The sequence below is a fragment of the Fukomys damarensis genome, unplaced genomic scaffold, assembly GCF_012274545.1.
Source record: "Fukomys damarensis isolate Sample0158 unplaced genomic scaffold, DMR_v1.0_HiC HiC_scaffold_23, whole genome shotgun sequence".
In the NCBI taxonomy this organism is placed as follows: domain Eukaryota; kingdom Metazoa; phylum Chordata; class Mammalia; order Rodentia; family Bathyergidae; genus Fukomys; species Fukomys damarensis.
The window spans coordinates 32,935,113-32,954,962 of NW_022900935.1; the positions used below are offsets into that span (position 1 = coordinate 32,935,113).

The following is a 19,850-nucleotide window of genomic DNA, read 5'->3' on the forward strand; positions in this document are numbered from 1 at the left end:
ACAGGTATAATGGTAAATTTTGTTATGTCTTTATTACATTACATTACTTTATTATGTTAAAAAAACTGGGCTTGGATGCTTACATGTTAAGAGTTTATAGCAACTCTATGGTCTCTTCCCCTCTAAGGTTCTAATTTGTGAAGCACATATAAAACGAAAGGAGATGCTGAGTTCACAAAGCTCCATGGTTTCTTATTAGCTCCACAGCAGGGGCTGTCTGGTAAAGCTGAGTTGGATAAAGCGGCATAAATTTGGGGTCAATGTCACCCTGGGACTGGATCAAAGATCTAGCCTTGACTGATGTAGGCTGGCCTGCACAGGTACAGTGACTTACCTAAGTCACCCTGTAAGCCTAGATCATAAGCTTCCTTATATGATCAAGTATGTAAAAAATCAAGGTAGAAAGCCAGAAGGACACTCCGGCTATCTCTAGACACAGGACCAAGAAATGATTACCAGAGGACAAAGTCAGTGTGACTTTTACAGTGATCTGACTCAAGTAACTTCAGGATCTCACCAACTAGGTAAACTCAACTTTCCTTCTGGGATGAGGGGGACTGGGAGCTGGAGAAGATGGAGAAAGTCTGGCACTGTTTCACCCTCTTGTCTAGCATAAGGAGAAAAACACAAACACCTTCCTTCAGGGCCCAAATGTTAGAACAACAGAGAAGTTCTTCTGGCATCTCAATAGTGCCTATGGAATCCGGGGGAGCAATATATCATTACTCATTCTTTCTCTCTATGTAATGGGAGTTCTACATATTTTATACATACCTCTGATTGACTCCTCTCATGATGCTAGTTGGGGACCAGAGAGGCAGCTGAGCTGTGAGAATGACACCTAGAAGGAACTGATTTGGCTTCTGCACATCTGGATGAGCAGAAGTGTCTGTTTGACTGAGAGTGTATAGCTGGTCACAGGCGACACGGCGGATCTGTAATTACGAGATAGGTGACAAAGACTGCATGTCAGTCAACATTTTAGAGGTGCTTACAGGTGATTTCTTCCAAAGTCCACACTCTTCACTGAAGTTACTGAAGGACACTAGAAAGGTATCAAGGTTCCAATTTTTAATGGTAAAGATGACAATGAATCAATGTGCTAATTACAAACAAGCATAGCTTGGGAACTAATTTCACAAATTAACCTACTATTCTGCTCTAATCAGTATGTTTATAATTAACATAAGCAAAACTCTTTTTCAAGTGTTTAAAAAGTGTATTTTTGAGGTCATGTAAAAAAAAGTCAGAATTATATAACAGGAAGTTCACGGCTTAAAGATGGTCTTCCTGATTTTGACCGACATGTTGATGTTTACTGCCAGCTACTCATGTAAGCTGTGGGTACTAAACACTGGCTGGAACATTCTGGATGCTATAAGCAAACATCACTTAGCCATATGTTAGTCTCATACCTTCTGGTGGTATGCAGAGAGGGTGGCAGAAGGCTGGGCAGTATAGCCCAAATGGTCTCTGTTTTAAGAAATGGCCCATGGTCCCACTGCATGACTCCCTCAGAAGGATGAATGCCATTCCTTCCATCCTCCCCACAATGTTACAGGTATCTACCTACCATAGCTCACAACAGAATGGAAGCAAAGGGATATTTTTCTACAAGTACTGTAGATAATCCTTACCTCAGCACTTGGTGATCCAAGCAGAATATCAATGATAAAATCAGCAACACAGGGCAAGTTATAGAAGGATGCTAATGATAAGAACATGGAGAATGGGAGAGAGGGTACTATATTAGATAATGCTTTTTCAAAATTTTGGATAATTTCTTGAGCACAAGCAGAAATTTATGTTTTCTTTCTAGATGGAATACAACTCCATCTTCTGCAATTGCTTCCATGTCTTTCCATTTACCTCATGAAATTTTAAGGTGCTCAGGGAGTAATACCTTAATCACCTTTGTACCCCACAATTAGCATAGTGCCTCGAAGGTACAGAATAAACATGTCTTGCTTTGATAAACTATTAATACTTGTGACTAAAAAATGTACCCCCACATAAAATACACATAACAGCTTGGAGGGAAGTCACAATTTTTTATCTTGATTTGAAAACATTTCTAAACAATTTTAGGAAAATCAAATTAAGAGTATGGCATAGGTTTTTGAAGCAATTTCATAATGACATAATTCTTATCTTTCTCAGGCATTTTTGTTCAGAGAAAATAATTTAGACACTATTTTAATGTTCCATGAATGTCTAATTTTGTCTGTTTATCTTGATTAACTTTACTTTGGTTTATGTAATTAACTTGAGTATAATACCAAATACAATATATAATGATCACCAATTCAATGAAACTAGCAGTGTGAAATCAGTAGTAACAACTACAACGAGGGCTCCTCCGTGTTGGTACAATGTTTTAAAGTGAAGTAGCCAAGACTGCATTCTTGGCTATGTATTACTGTGGGCCTCCTACATACCCGGCTGCATTTGGGCACTGCAGATTCAACAGGAAACAATGGACAGAACTTTCTATGGAAGTTAAAGATTAGTTGAGGTGACAATAGCAATAAAATGATAAATAAGTAAATTATACTGTATATTATAAAAGATAAATGCTACAGAAAAGAAAAAGTAAGATGTACAGAAGAAGGCACAGCAGTCCTACAGCAAAAGAAGGGCTGTAGTTTTTTAAAAAAGGTGGTCTGGGGAAAATGTCACCTAGAAGATACATAAACAAAGATTTGCATGAGATAAGAAAGGGAGAGCTAACTGAAGTGATGGGGAAAGAATCCACCAGAAAGGTAAAACAGGCAGTATAAATGTCTGGAAGGTTGGTATAGTACAGAGGCCAGTAAGTGAGGGGAGAGTACAAGGCCCAGGTGCAGAAGGACAGCGAGTGGAATGAAAGTGAAGACCGTGAGAAGGATTTGGCTTTTACTGAGTGAACTGAGAGGCCATTGGAAGGTTTTTTAAGGAGTGACACACCTGACTTATATGTTAGAAGGTCCACTCTGGTTACTGTGTGGAAAATAAACTGTCAGGGCAGAAGCAGGGAGATTAGTGAGGGCACCTGCTATAATTCAAGTAAGAAATGATGGCACGCCAGAAGTACCAACAGCGCAAATGAAATGTAGGGTGGAATCTACACTGGTCTGGAAAGAAAATAGGCTGGCTGACTAGAAGTAGGGTGTGAAAAAAACAATCAAAGTTGACTCCAAGGTTTTTGCCCAGAGTGACTAGAGGGTTGAAACTGCCTTTAAATTAGGAAAACTCTTGAGTGAGATGGGCAAGACAGGAATTCCGTTCCGGACAGGTTACACTTGGGATATCTACTTGATAACCCAGTGGAGATGTCAGGGCAGCAGTCCAGGGCACAGATTCAGGCTGAGGTGTCATCAGCTGTCAGCATCTAGACAGAATTTAAGCTGTGACATCAGGTAAATCCACAAGAGCATGAGTGCAGAGTGGAGAAAGAGGCACTGAGCCCCAAGTGCTCTAGTGCTGAAGAATGATTAGCATTAGCCCTAATTCTTGAAGCCAATAATAAAGGGAAAAGGGAAAAGTCTTAAATTTTGAAATTTCTAGTAATAGTTACTGGGAATCAATATATAATTCTGATTATACAATTTATGAACTAGCAATTTGGGTTGTTTTAATTCCTCGGCTAAAGAGTAAGTTCCCGGAGGGCAGATATGTTCCTGCAACACCTCCAGTAGAACCTCAAACAACAAAAGATGCTTGATAAACACTTCTTCAGAATGATCAATTCTAGCATTATTCCTTACCTATCCACATGCCAACTTTCCCCGTCCTTTCACTTCTATTAATAGGATCTTATCTATGAAGCAATGTAAGTAATTCCCAACAGAGATTAATTGAAATAAGCCTACTCCTCCTACCCAGTTGCTGGCTCCGAAGCTGCAGGCATGTAACAAGAAGAGACAAAGCTTCTCCAGCAATCAGTGAGTCTTTGGTGGACACAGACTGTTGCCGGACACAGATTCCTGCATGCAGGGCTACTGGCTCTCCTTCACTTCCAGAGCTACAATTGCTTCCTAAAAGTAGAACACAGATGTTTACCATGGATCCTACAGGTACTGTGCAGTACTTTAATATCCTTTTTTTTTGATACTGGGGACCGAACTTGGTACTTTGCACTTTTGAGGCAGGCAGCAGAACCACTGAACTAAATCCCCGGCCTGATATCCTTTATATATGACCCAGAATCCTTAGGTAACATTAAATATGTCAAGAAAGCATGTTTGTCTGAGAAATAAAATGACTTAGAGCATTACAAAGAGATTCAGTGCACCTGAAACACCCTAACTGCTTTGTACTTAAAACATATTTGCAGGAACTCAAAATGCCTTTAGAAGGCAAAACCATTTCAGGTGGCAAAAACAATAGTGCAATTATGGAACATGAGGGAACTTTCTGAATTATCAGAAATGGTTTTTAATCTTGTAATTTGGTGTCAATGGGTTAAAGCCCTAAAAACACTGTTCACTTAACACTTCATTTTACTACATATCCTAATTTTTAAAACTTTTTTTTTTTTTTTTTTTTTTACTCTTAAGCTCTTAATCTCTTACTAAAGACACAGAGCAGGGAAAACCACACAAAGCTAAGTGATAAAGTATTACAAAGGCCCAACAGAAAATAACCTGTCAAAGCAAGAAAAGAACTGTTTTCTGGTCAGAATTCTAGATGAATTTTTGTTATCTCCAATTACTGGCTTCATGACATGATTAGGGAAGGTAAAACCTGTTCTATTTTTTCCTCCATTTATTCTAGGCATTTATAAGTGCTTTCTCGTAAACAAAAAGAAATGACTTCCATTCAGTCATATTAATGGTCATTTATTTCAGTTCTTTTGTAATTTTCTAAATTAAAAAAATATTTTAAACTAGTATAAACTCCTGTTTAGGCTGGCTTAGCTAGTTTGGCTGTAACTGTACAAAACTACATTTTTTTCTAATATATATGCATGTACACATATTTTGATATAATAACATACATGCATAATTTATTACTGTTTAGTTACTTTCATTTGGAAACACCAAAATATTAGGTTATTATATTTGTAAAAGTACGCTCTGTAAAAATATATAAATTTCTATAAACATAAATGCTGTTTTGTGATAAACTTTATGCATAATTCTTGGTAAACTATTACTAATGCCTTATTGACCAGGGAAACTCTCAATAGGTTATCCTTATTTAATATCCTTTGTAAACTTTTTTTTTCATAAAATATACTTATTCCAATCAATAATCTTAGTATTACTGGAAAACCTGTTGATCTGTACTCTTACATACATGAAAGTTCTCTCGAAATTTTAAAAAGCATTATTGTGTTCTTGTCATAAGAAATTCACTATTAACTGATACCTTAATTGGGAACATTCAAGTATGAAAAAAGCAGCATTTGTTGGCTTTGGTAGACATCTGAAATAGCATCAGTACAGAGTATTGATGTGGATTTGAAATCCACTTTTGACTATTGCTGTTAGGGATGTATGTGTTCGTTTGTGCTGACCAGATGGATTGTAATGCTCATTAAATGCTGCACACAATAAGTGGGGGGGGATAAATGCTTTCTCTCCTAAACTATGACATACACACAGTGATGTGTGGAAATACTAAGCCTGATGAATTTTTACACATGCTCAAAAGCAACAGCAAAAGCTCTCCCCTTTTTGTGATTCTGAAAAATCTACCTGTAGGTAACTCTTACAGTTAATTACGGTCCCTTTGAAATCAGTACCTGAACTGCTGAGTCTGTTTCGAATTCCAGCAGGAAACAGAGAATTACTTTCTTTAATTGGTTGGCTACTCCCAACGAGGTCAAGTCGTCCCGCAGCCGCAGCCCATGATAATCTCATGAAACAAGCCACAGTAGAAGTGAAATCACTTACTTCCATAGTCTAAAGAAGTGAGCAAAGTGTTATGAGAAAAGGCAGTAGTATACAAACACTATACCATGGACATCTGTAGCTCTGGTTTTGTGAGACCCTTTTCCCTTCAAGATTATTCAAAGGGACAGCTTTTTTCATGCTACCACACTGTTCAGACTTTTAGTATGTCATCTATAAGACAAAAACTCTCTTATCTCTTATCTAGCTTCAACTGGCGCTTTACCAATTTGTTTTTTGCAGTTTCCCGTTCCCACACACTACAATTTGGCCTCTGTGGACTAACCAGTGAGTGTGACCTTACACACAAGGTTTGGTTTTGTTTCTAACTTTGCTTCTGCTCTTCTTTTTCCATGGACAAGTCTCCACTCTCTATGTTCAAACCACATCTTGTCTTCAAGACCAGTTCAGACACCACCTCCAGCACAAAAATCACCCCTGACCACACAGGTGAAGGAATCATTCCACTTACTGTGAAGGCCCACGTAGCATTTTGCCTTTGTAGTTTTACAATACTCTTCTACTTTGATTTTTTTATTTCTGAGCTAGCTCTTTATCATAAATTCCTTGAAAATAATATTCTTGTCTTCATTATTTTTATATCCAGAGTCCCTTTTCCCGAGCAGGGTCCTCTAAGTAGGAGGTACTTACTAACTCTTGAATAAACCAATGACTTACTTGTATTGCGACTCGAGCAGCAGGGATGATTTCCTCAACCCTGATAGAAGACCTATCTGATACTGACAACTGTCGATAGGATGACTTTTCCGGAGTACCGCATAAGGACATCTGTCTGCTTGTCTGCCGGCTGACATTTCGGAATGGACGAGAAGCAAGTGCTTCTACGCCATCTTTGGTGAGGTCTTCATCTAATAATGTGGGCATTGTCTGTCCAACAAGTAAAAATCTTAAAAAGAAAAAGATGGACTTATTCAAGGTCATTCAAAAATGATATTCAAACATTGAGAATGATATGATTTAGAAAGAAAAAGAAAGTCACGCATTGCCTTGTGAAGCTAACATAGTAAAAAGGTTTACATACCTGGCAAGTTGCAGACAGATGGAATAAACACCTTGCCTGGTCTCGTAGTCTACTTCTGATGGGATGGAATCCCTTTGCATGACATTTACAACCAAACTTTGAAGAAAGAAAAAAAAAGCAGTATATAAAGACTTCTTATTTTTTCATAGAAAATTTCTACAATTAACACAACTGGTTCATAAATGTTCTTGGCTACTTTTTATAAGATCCTTACATATAAATGAACCATGCAACCATTTCCCATGATAAATATAATGTTCCTGGTTTGTTACAATTAAGACTCCTGGCTTAGCCAAGAAGACACTTAGGACACTGATCATACAGTTCCCCTTCTCACTAACTGCTCTGAGTTCACTGAACAAATACTATCATGGTATTTGTAGAACTATCACTTCAAAAATATATCAAGACCTGGAGTATTTAGTCAAACCTGTTTTTAGGTCCACCCTGCTTTTGAACTGTTCCTCATTTCCACTCTTGCCTCTTTACCTGACAAACTTATTCTCAAAAACATTCAACCAGTGAACTTTCTAAAATGTGAGTCAGATCACGGTACCCATCTGCACACAACCCTTCAGTGGTTTCCTATATGGAAAAAAGGCAGCATCTGTACAGTAGCCCATAGGTGCTGCACACCTTAACCTCTGGGATGTGTACAATGTCACATCCTAGCTCTGTGTCTCACTCACTCAGCTTCCTGTGGCCTCTGCAGAAAAATACTCTGGCTGCTCCTCTGGAGAGCTTTGTCCCCGCTACTGTACCTACCTACAGGCCTCACCCTCATCTACTTCAGATCTTTGTAATGTAAAACTTCACCCCATCAGTGAAGCTTTTCCTGATCCTTCTATTAAAACCACAATGCTCTTTATCCCAGCTTCCTTCTTTTATTTCTCTCTATATTCCTTGATCACCACCAGACACATAGTTATTTGTCTCTTCCTTCTGAAAGACCACAAGCTTTGTGAAGACATGGACTTTGTCTAATGTGTACACTGTTCTGCCCCTGAGCTTAAAACAATACCTGCCACACCAATTAACTAACATACACAAGTAAGTATAAAAGTATGTCTTCATTATCACAAATCTGTAGATGTCTGTATAATCTGAAAAGTTTTTCCTAACACTTCTAAAGAACTGAATAAAAAAGCTGTGCACATGTACCAGACCTTCCACTGTGTGGGAATTATTTTAGTCCTCATTTTCCTCTCCCCTATATCTCCTCAAAATGTCCTAGCCCAGCTCCTCCTTTTCCCTACCAGACTTCCACAGAGGAATTCCTCCAACTATTCTCTGCTCAAGCTTCAAACTGCTCTTCACTCCTTGCCAGAGGGCCTTTTTTCTGCATTTCTCTCCTGTATCCTTGGTCTTGGTCACTGTAACAGGAGAAACACCTTCATGTTTCACTCATCCTGCCTTTCACCCTGGCTGAGAGTTCCCTTTCCCTCCTTACTGACCTTGGGAATTGCTAGGAATTTTTCTCTATCCCCAGCTCAAGGGTCACTTTGTGTTAAGTGTTTACTAACCTTATTGTCCCAGAAATTTAACCACTGCTTTTGTACCTTCCTTCCCTCAGCACTTTTTACCTGCCTCCATTTAAGGTAAGATAGCTCGCTAGCTGCTTGCTACTCTTTGTTAAACCACAAGCCTCTCAAAGCCAAAGATAATGTCTAAGTTATCTTTACAACCCTGTCAGGGATGCCTAACACAACATGGATTACTGGGAATCAAATTCACCTTAAATGGGAGACTCAAAAGAAACAGATATGGCTTCCTCATCTCTACACTTACCCTAACAAGAGGTGCAAGAGACACGTTTCTCTAACTTTTTAAATAGCCAAGTCATAAAATGAATTAAAATATTCTAAAGGACTGAAACATCATTATTGTAATTATAACCCACATATACCTTGTTGAGAAGAAGCACAGGGAAATTAACTGATAGAACTATACTCATTTTCTGCAGCAGTTCACATACCTCAAGCCGCCTGCCTTGAGGAAGTTCTCACAGAAGGATTTTGCACAGCTTCTTGCCATGTCATCGTCAGCTGTTGGCATGAGTTTGGAGCTTAGAACCTAGGAGGCAAGCATAACCAATCATTCTAAAGTTTTCTGTGGAAATTACTCCTTGACTAGGTAAAAGGTCCAGGCAACTCAAGCCAGAATTTCTGAAATGTTACACATTATTTTCTCTCCAGAACTATATGGAGGCTTCTGTTTCACAATTAAAAGTGTCCATATTCTACTTAATTAGGAAGAAAAATCATTCCGTTCTAAAGAAAGCTAGCATGTTCTTTTGACGAAACTGGCAAATGTCACAGATTTTGGCCTTCAAGCTTAGGTAAGAACAGATGATTTTATGTGATATGCTAGATGTGCCCCTACTCTGACCCCTCTTGTGGTGCTAAGACTGAATCCAGAGTCATGCCCATCCTGGGCAAGCATCCTACCAGTGAGTTACATCCCCAGTCTTTTTATTTTTGAAGCAGGGGTGCCAAGTTGTTCAGGCTGGCCTTGAACTTGTGACCCTCCAATCAGCCTCGAGTAGCTGGGACTACAGGTATGTGCCATCACACCCAGCTTCAATATGTTCTTTAGAAAATATCGCCCAAGTTTTATAAAATGCCCAGATATTTAAAATGCTAGGTGAGCTCCCTATCCAATGAATAATGTACTAGGGACACATATTTTACTTTACAGGTGAGTTGTCTGAGACTGGAGAGGTTAAGTGACGTCTTCAGGTCACAGGATTGCAATTTATACAGGTGTGTGTATCACTCTAATGTCAAGGCCCCTCCTTCACTCCCAATGTGGTACACACCTAAGGAAAGCTTAACTGAATACCATGGAGGGGCAGAGAATTTCTTCAAGCAAACAATCATACTATAGCACAATGCTATAAATTTAATTCATACTCTCATTTTATCAGCTACCAGATAAGAGACTAAACATGCAATTTTCCCTTCTGCTTCAGTTTTTCTCACCAGCTAAAAGAGGGTAATAATTACATTCACTAGACAACTGCTTGCATAAAGTAAGACACAAGTTTAAGGAGCTTAGTACAAGCACCAGCATAAAACAAGTCCTAGTAAACAATAGCTGATATTGTCACAATCATTAAAAAACTTAGAAGGTCTCTCATTGCCTCAGTTCTAAACTAGATAATAGTTCAAGATCTATTCGTAGACTACAAATATGTTTCTATAAACCAATGGGCTTTAGGAGCTTAGATGATGAAGGTGGGCTTTTTTCTTAGAGATGCCTTCTTTCCAGGTGGCCCTCTCAGGATGATGAGTCCTGTGCAGAGAAGGGAAGCCCTCTGCTGTGCCGGACTTACGGTGTCTACATAGCTATTCACCTATTTGTAAGCACTCCCTATGCCTAATGCACAAAGGTTTAGTGAAGATGAAAGTTTCTTCAACAAAATATGGGCATTTGGAATACCTATTCTGAAGCTTCTTAGTGGATAAACACGAGTTAATGAGCAAAACACAAGCAAGTTAACCTTCGGCTAACCTTTTGGAGAACAAGTTAGGTTTTCCACAAATGTTTTGTGTATCTAAAGCAAGACACATCCATCAAAGGAATTCTCAGTTTCCTAGAAGTCCTAAAACTGTTGTGGAGATATTTTACCATTATAGTGTTTTAGCCCTAAGACAATGCAATCCAGGAGACAGAGGGCAAGCCAAACCCCGCTAATGAACCATTGTTTTTCTAGTGCTCTCAAAAGAGGATGTTAAAAATTATACCTTTATTTTTTCAGGAAATTATTCAAAAGCAAATCAAGGGACAAATGTAGCAACAACTCCAAGATGTAAACTTTGTAAGTTTAAATTGGCCAAAATTTTCTCAGCAATTTTCTGTTTTGGAATATTGCAACTATTTTTAAATGTCTGTACTGAATAAAGACATGCTTCATTTAAAAATTATTTACTGGCTGCTGCCATTGCTCCAGTGCCAGGAGGGTCTGCTTAGCTGCACCCTCCCCTGCCAGCGCTGTTGCCATCACTCCAGCACCAGGAAGGCTCCTGAACCCCTCCAACCCCCCCTCCACCCCCACCTCTCGACCTCCTGATTGTGCCAGTCTTTGGACCCACTCTGCAGAGGCAGAGGTGGTCATGAAGGGTATTTTTCTGAGCTTCCAACTTTGAACATCTTTAAAGAAGGGGCAGGGGAAACCTATAGTAGAACTGTGTGGAATTCAACCCTGCAGGAGGTCAGGGAACTTAATCTGGGCCTTGCAGCCCGAAGTCAGTCTGCGTCGTGGGGTTTGGCCATCAGCTAGCTGAGATCAACAGACTTGGTTCTGCACATGGCAGCGCACGTTGTATATTATGACAGCAGAGATATAGTCTTAAAGAAGCCTTTCAAATTCATTTTTTTCTTTCTTTTCCTCATTCCACTCTGCAAATACTTTCTTTTTTCTGTCCTCTTTCTCCAACTCATTCTCTTGCTCCACCATATCCCTCATCTCCCCTTCTGTTCCTGCTCCTGCCCTAACTCAGACTTCTTTTATCATTTTTTCTTTATGTTCTTTTCTTCTGTCATTCTACCTCACACAGGGGTCAGTAGTTTCAAGGGAAAGTGAGCCCATTACTGTGAAGGGGGATATATTCTTGTCCTTATTCTTGCACTCTGTATATCCCTTTTGAATTGAATAGTTTCATAAAGATTGTATGGCCATTCTACATCCTCTGGCTTCACTTGAAACCTTCTCTAATTCTTTCACTTATCTTCTCCTCTCATCCTAACTCTGTCTTAAGCCCCCATCCTAAACGGTAAAGATGCTATATTGAAAAGCGTATCCACTGCAAACATATTTTGGGCTGCTTCTTGATTTTAATTTAATTCACGTGGTTTAAAGGTGATAGATTAATGACTATCACAAGTGGTCAATTTGCAAGTTGTGCTTGATCCTATTGTGCTGCTGAATGTATCAATTGGGATAAAGGATTGTGACTGATTTAATGAGTTGTTTTCTTTGATATTATAAAAATGAGAATGTCTATGAGTCATTAGAGACTCAAAAGCTAAAGCACAACTATATCAGGAAGATTTAAGTAATAACCCAGAAATTAAACCAAGGACAACCCAACAACAAAAATAAAAATGAGAAAACACTTAAGCAAGACACAAAGACAGACTTCCAGTTCACCAATGGCAAACAGTAGGGCAAATGAGGATAAAAAGTCTGATAGTGAACCAGCAGGACATCCTGAACCCATAGCACAGGAAGTAACAAAACAGATAAATCAGGCTCTACAAAAATTCAAAACAGAAATAATTTCCCAGATAACCATAGAGATGGTGAGCAAAATGGAAGTCATGACTTGAGACTCTAGAACAGAAACTGAGAAAAAAAAAAATAGATGAGTTCAGAACCATGATAGAAGCCATGAAGGCCCAGCATAAGAAAGAAATGGAAACAACGAATGTCCAACAGAGGAAAGAAATGGAATCCATAAAACAGATTCAAACAGATATCCAGGAGATTAAAAACTCTACTGAAACTGTACGCAACAGAATAAAAGATTGAGAAGATAGAATTTCAGATGTAGAAGATAGGATTGCAGTCAGTGACCGTGAAAAGAGAGGCCTCTTAAAAACAGTAAGGGTTAGAAAGGAGCTAAAGGTGTAGGGAAGGTGGGATGGGTAAGGGAAGGGGAAAAAGAGGAAAATAAATGTGAGATAATGAAAAGATGGAAATAAAGTGATTGTAGATGGGGGGGCTGAAGGGAGGGCAGGGACAAGGGGAAAAAATGAGAACCAAGACTTGCCATGTAAAGGTACAAGATCCCAACAATGAATGTAACTGTACTGTATCCCTAAAATGTACCAATAAACTCAATGAGGAAAAAAAAGAAAAATTATTAAAAAAAAGACTTCTCAAAAAGATATCCATTCTCAAAATACAAGTTGCTAAAAATGAAACACTACAAAGGACAAGATAAGCATTTAAAAATAACTAAGGGGGTTGAGGACTTAGCACATACTAGCTCAAAGAACAGGTCTGAATAAATGCAAAAGAATAGAAGTTATTGCCTGTATATTATCAGATCATAGTGTAATCAAGCTGGAGATCAATAGCACAAGAAACTGTAGGAGCTTCACAAACACATGCAAATAGAATAACACTCTCCTGAACAATCAATGGATCACAGAGGAAATTAAAGAAAAAATCAGTTTTTACAAATAAATGAAAATGCCAATACAACATACAGGAATCTGTGGGACACAATGAAAGCAGTTCTATGTGGAAAATTCATAGCACTGAATGCCCACACTAGGAAAACAGAACAAGCTCAAATAAACAATTTAATGATGAATCTTAGACTCCTAGAAAAACAAGAGCAAGAAAAACCCAAAGCTCGAACAAGAAAGGAAATTATAAAGATTAGAGCAGAAATCAATGCAATGGAAACTAAGAAAACGATACAAAAAATAAATGAAACAAAGAGTTAATTTTTTGAAAGAATAAATAAAATCCATAAACCTTTAGCTAATCTTATCAAAAAAAGGAAAGAGAAGGCTCAGATCCATGCAATCAGGAATGAAAAAGGCAAAGTCACAACAGATCCAACAGAAATCCAGAGGATCATTAATACCTACTTTGAGAACCTGTACTCCAATAAATTGGAAAACACAGAATGGACAGATTTTTTTAGATACTAATGAATAAAGTTGAACAAAGAAGATAAAACATTTTAAACACCCCAATTACAGTCAGTGAAATTGAAAATGTAATTAAAAATTTACCAACAAAGAAAAGCCCAGGTCCTGATGGATTCTGCCAAATTTTACAAGACATTTAGAGAAGAACTACTGCCATTACTCTTCAGGGAAAGACGCAACTAAATAGAGAACTACAGGCCAATCTCCTTAATGAATATAGATGCAAAAATCCTTAATAAGATACTAGCAAACAGAATACAGAGGATCATCAAGGAGATCATAATTCCTGACCAAGTCAGATTTATTCCATGGATACAAGGATGGTTCAACATACGTAAGTCAATAAATGTAATACACTATATTAACAAAGTCGAAGACAAAAACCATATGATCCTCTCGATAAATGCAGAAAAAGCATTTGACAAAATTCAACACCCATTCATGATAAAAACCCTGCAAAAAATGGGAATAGATGGTCTATATCTCAACTTAATAAAGGCTATCTATGAAAAACCAACAGCCAACATCATATTAAATGGCCAAAAACTGAAAACTTTCATGTTAAAATCAGGAACGAGACAAGGATGCCCACTATCACCACTCTTCTTCAATATAGTTCTGGAAACATTAGCAACAGCAATTAGACAAGAGAAAGAAATTAAAGCAATAAAGATAGGAAAGGAAGAAGTTAAATTGTCATTATTTGCTAATGATATGATACTCTACATTGAAGACCCAAAAAACTCCACCAAAAGACTTCTAGACTTAATTGACAGATTCAGTTAAGAGTACCTGGATCCAATGTGAACACCCAAAAATCAATAGCCTTCTTGTACACAAATAACAGACTCACTGAGAGAGAAATTAGGGAAACAATTCCTCTCACAATAGCATCCAAAAAAATGAAGTATCTAGGAATCAATCTAACAAAAGAAGCAAAAGACCTCTACACTGAAAACTACAGCACTCTGAAAAAAGAAATTGAAGAGGATATAAGAAAATGGAAAGATATCCCCTGCTCCTGGGTAGGAACAATCAACATAGTGAAAATGGCCATACTATCAAAACTGCTATACAGATTCAATGTAATGCCAATTGAAATTCCAACACTATATTTCACAGAAATAGAAAAAAGAATCCAAAAATTCATTTGGAACCATAAGAGACCTAGAATAGCAAAAGCCATTCTAGGAAAAAGAAACATGGTAGCGTGTATAACAATTCCCAATTTGAAACTATACTACAAAGCCACTGTGATAAAAACAGCATGGTACTGGCAAAGAAACAGATCTGAGGATCAGTGGAACAGATTGGAAGACACAAAAACAAATCCAGATGTACTCAGCTATCTCATCTTTGACAAAGGAGCTGACCATCCTCAATGGAGGAAAGATAGCCTCTTTAATTAATGGTGTTGGAAAAACTGGATTTCAACCTGCCAAAGATTAAAACTGGACTCTTATGTTTCATCATGCACTAAATTAAAATCCAAGTGGATGAAAGATCTAAATATTAAAACGGAAACACTAAACTTGCTGGAAGATAAGAACTCTTGAAGACATTGGCATAGGAAAAGATTTTATGAACAAATCCTCAATAGCACAGGAACTAGCAGAAAGAATCAACAACTGGGATCTCATCTTATTAAAAAGCTTCTGCACTGTAAAAGAAACCATCAACAGAACTAAGAGACAACCGACAATGTGGGAAAAATTTTTACCAGCTGCTCCTCAAAGGACTATTATCTAGAATATATGAAGAACTCAAAACAATCAGCCCCCCCAAATAAAGATCCAATTCAAAAATGGGCATCTGAAATTAACAGACATTTCTCAAAGAAGTAAAAGCAACAAGTAAATATATGAAAAAATGTTCCACATCACTGGTCATTCGAGAGATGCAGATGAAAACAACACTGAGATTCCACCTCATGCCAAAAAGAATGGCTACTATCAAGAAATCAAACAATAACAAATGTTGGCGGGGTTGTGGGGAGAAAGGAACCCTTCTCCATTGTTGGTGGGAGTGCGGACTGGTGCAAACACTATGGGAATCAATATGGAGATACTGCCAAGAGCTGGGACTAGAGCTTCCATTTGACCCAGCCATCCCTCTGCTGGGTATCTTTCCAAAAGAACTAAAAGAAACATACCACAGTGATATATGCGCACCCATGTTTATAGCGGCACAGTTTGTAATAGTTAAAACTTGGAAACAGCCCATTTGCCCATTAGTTGGAAACTGGATAAAGAAGATGTGGTTTTTCTATAAAATGGAATATTACTCAGCCATAAAGAATGAGAAATTAAATTCATTCATAGGAAAATGGATACATATTGAGGATATACTCCTAGTGAAATAAATAAGTCACACATGTGTAAATACCGAATAGTTTCTCTGGTATGAATAAACTGTAATAGTACATAAGATCCTAATGAGATAACTGACATTGTGAAATGGGGAGAAAAGGGTTAAAGGTGTAGGGAAGGTGGGATGGGTAGGGGAAGGGTAATAAGGGAAAAGAAAAAAATGTGAAAAAATGAAAAGATGGAAATAAAGTGTTTGTACATGGGGAGGGGAGGAGCAGGTGAAGGGAGGGCAGGGACAAGGGGAAAAAATGAGAACCAAGACCTGTCATGTAGAGGTACAAGATCCCAACAATGAATGTAACTGTACTGTATCCCTAAAATGTACCAATAAACTCAATTAAAAAAATGATAATGTTAAGGCAAAATGAAATGTAATCACTGTTTGAACATAAAAGAAGCAATAAGGAACAGAAAGATGAATTGCATATTATTAATGAATGACTCAGATAAAATTAAAAAGTAAAAAAAAATTGCAAGTACCCCTTTACGAATTATGACTTTTGCTGTAACCTGAAACCTACTTGAAACACATGCTACATGACACCGTTAAATCTAATCAAGCCCAACTATGTAGGGCTGTTACTTAACCACTTATGTGGCTTCTTTAATACATAACTTACATAACTGCCTCCTGGATATTAACTCCCTTGGACAAAGCAAATTCCTACAGGGCTTTATTTTCTACACACATGATGCAACACAAGGATCTGAGCTGTCACTCTCTACAAGCAGAAATGTTTGCAGTTGGTCACTTTTCCATTTTGTGCATGCTTTCCTCTCTAGATATGGTGTATCCAGCCTCTCCTATGTCTTACTCCTAAGATTACTTTCAACTCTGACCCTTTAATGATCATAATAACTTGCACACAGTAAACATTAACACTGCTTTCTTGCTTGCTGTGTAAATATTTACTGAATTAAATCTGTTAATCTATATCTACTTTCAGGGAGGAGGGGAATCACAATGGACTGAATGACTGTCCCCTCCAAAATTCCAATTTTGAAATTCTAATCCTCAACGTTACATTGTACTTGGGATTGGAGCTTTTGAGAGATGATGAGGTCACGTAGATGAAAACTTTCATGAATGGGAACAATGCACTTATATAAGAGATCCCCAGAGAGCTCAGTTGCCCCCTTCATACCAAGTGAGGACACAGTGAGAACATAGCTGCTCTGACCAGAAAGGGCCCACAGAAGACACTGAATAACTCGATCTAGGACTTTCCAGCCCCTGAAACTGTGAGCAATGAATGTTTGTTGTTTAAGCTTCTGTTTAAGTCTACAGCATCTATTACAGCATTCTGAATAGACTAAGAAAGATTGTAATCTAAAAATAAGTTTGCTTTAGTTCTCTTAGTAACTTTTTTAAGCCTTGAAATGATAATGTTAATGTGTTTCCTGGTAAAATTTTTATAAATCTTGACTAGTGCCAGAAAACTCTAATAGATTTTTTTTTAAAAATTAGGATGTAGTTAATCAAGAAAGTTGGAAATACAGATCTGTAAAACTGTCAAAGGAAAAAAATTTTTCTAGCTTTTTTCAAAATTCACTTTCTAAGAGATCATCACATAATACTGTAAAAGAAACCTCTACTAATTTCTGGCATCTGAAAACATGAATCTGCAAACCAAAATGGATCTGTCAAAATGAAATAGAAAGAAACAAAGTTTCTTACTTCCAAGTTGTAGAGCACTCTAAAGGTGGACATTCCTGGAGCAAAAGATCGAAACAGACTTTCTAAGATGGAACTGGCACTTGGCTGATGCTGCTGTTTTGAAGAGAGGGACGGAGATTTTGAAGACTGAGAGCTTGATTCAGACAACAACGTTTTCTAAGTTTAAAAGAATGAAAAAAAAAGAAATGTACGCCTTAAAAGCAAATAGATTTTAATCCACATTTTCATGTTCTTTTCCTCTTCAAGCCACATCAATGAAATTTTCTGAAAAATTATCTTCATAAAAGTGTTTCACTAATGATCAACATCAAACTTCATCATTCAAATGTTAAGTGTTGCATGATATTCAGATACTATATGCTTTTGATAATTCATGTTTAACACCACCAGTAAGGTCATTTTAATTTGTTTCTGTACATAAAACCTGTACACTTCTAGATACTGATACAAAAATTACAAGACTGCTAAAGTAGTAGTTTTGAGAATTTCTTTTTAGCTAATACCAGTGATGTATTTTATAATTACATTATTTCCCTTCTTTCTCAAATTAGTACCTAGCCACAGATGACATATTGAGATGATCTAAATTGTAACCATTAAAATAGAAAAATCAGTTCTAACAACTTTGTTGTAAATTAATTCAGAGTTTAATTAAACAATATGACAGATAAAATAGTTTCTCTCTACATATATCTCTTAAGGAATAATATTCTAAGAATTAAAATGAACTTTATCACTTATGAAGAAAAAATGATCATCCATTCTTAGAAATAACTCAGACATGCAACAATTAGAGGCTTAGTACCGATGAAAAACATCTCAACTGAATCAGAACTAGAGTCTGCTTCTGGACAAGTAACTCGTCTCTGTGGGCTTGCTTCCTAATGTACACCATAAGCAGGGAGGAGATAACATTAGAGGCTCTTCCTGTTCCTCAATTTGGTGTCATTACTGCCTCTCTCTGGATGCTTTAAAAGCCTGCATGAAGTTCTGAATTCCACTTACAGCAAAGGTATTTTTTGAAAGAAAAAATATGGGAACGATACTAGCATGTGGGCTTAATGTGCGTTCAGCTTCTGCTTTCGGACTCACAATATGAAATTCACAGGCAGGTTAAATAACCACTGGAGATACACATACCTTTCTGCCTAAAGAATCGAGTTGATCAAGGGCTTCCTGAATAGCTGGATCAGTGGGTATCAAGAGCAGAAGTTTTCGTACTCGCAGAGTTATCCTGAAAATTTTCAAACATAAATTTTGTTTCAATAAGCCAGTTTCAGCAACAGCATCTTTTAGTATGAAACATAAAGTAATATACATCTGAAGTGACATGTTACATGCTTCTTTAACCTTAGTAGGTTTCTCTCTCAAGCCCCACAAATATTTCCACGTACCTTGGCTCCTCTAGGTTGGCAAGCTGGTAAAGCATATCAAACACATTGCATACGAGAGCCATTACCACACCAGGGAGAGATTTCTCCTGAGGGAAAAAAGCAAAATAGAAATATACATCTACAAAAAGAATCTGCTCTTTTTCTGTCAAACATATCACAAAATTATTAGTTCTGAAAGGTTAGCCACTGTGAAGCTTGGGGGGAGCACAGTGCTCAGTGGACGGAGGAGCACAGAGCTGCTTGTGAAGGGGCACAGGTAAGACAGGCAGTGCACAGGAGGCACTCTGACAGCTAAGCACAGCTTGTCTGCAGCCAAATGGATCACAACTGACTCAGAAGCACAGTTAAAGTAGTGTATACACATTCACACAGACATAGAGGCACACGAAACCAAGAGGCTGCTCCTAAAGATCGGAAAAGACAAAGTGGATGTAACTATAGAGGTGAAGATGTGATTAACAAGCTATTTTCTGGCTCTAAGGAATAAAAAACTATATATCATAGTACATACTTATATGTGGGCAGATTTTTAATAAATACATGATAAATATTATAATCTAAAATGTAAAATTTGAAGTTTAAAAATATAAAGCTTGAAGAGGCTACATATACTATTTTTGTTAATGAACTGTCATAATACCCCTGAGATTTAGATACACAGAGTCCCTGACTTACGAATGAGCTCCATTCTGGGAGAAACATGTCAGATTTGTTCCTGAGCTGATGGTGAGTCTTACACAGCACACCTGTGGAAGTCTGCAACTCAAGTGTTCCTAAGTTAGGGCCTTGCTGTATGAGTGAACCCCACAACACTCCTACTAA

General features: G+C 37.6%; 1 protein-coding gene across 1 annotated transcript in view; it reads right to left on the bottom strand.

The window, feature by feature from the left end:
• Usp24 (ubiquitin specific peptidase 24) overlaps positions 1-19,850 on the bottom strand; it is a 145,345-nt gene that overhangs the window by 54,676 nt on the left and 70,819 nt on the right. Inside the window, exons 29-38 of the mRNA XM_010610426.1 lie at positions 19,029-19,114; positions 18,775-18,868; positions 17,635-17,790; positions 8,894-8,991; positions 6,919-7,014; positions 6,555-6,783; positions 5,729-5,888; positions 3,861-4,016; positions 1,638-1,708; positions 775-935 (exon numbers count right to left, since the gene is read on the bottom strand). Of these exons, the coding sequence (XP_010608728.1) occupies positions 775-935; positions 1,638-1,708; positions 3,861-4,016; positions 5,729-5,888; positions 6,555-6,783; positions 6,919-7,014; positions 8,894-8,991; positions 17,635-17,790; positions 18,775-18,868; positions 19,029-19,114 (1,307 nt within the window). The remainder of the gene's footprint in view (positions 1-774; positions 936-1,637; positions 1,709-3,860; positions 4,017-5,728; positions 5,889-6,554; positions 6,784-6,918; positions 7,015-8,893; positions 8,992-17,634; positions 17,791-18,774; positions 18,869-19,028; positions 19,115-19,850) is intronic.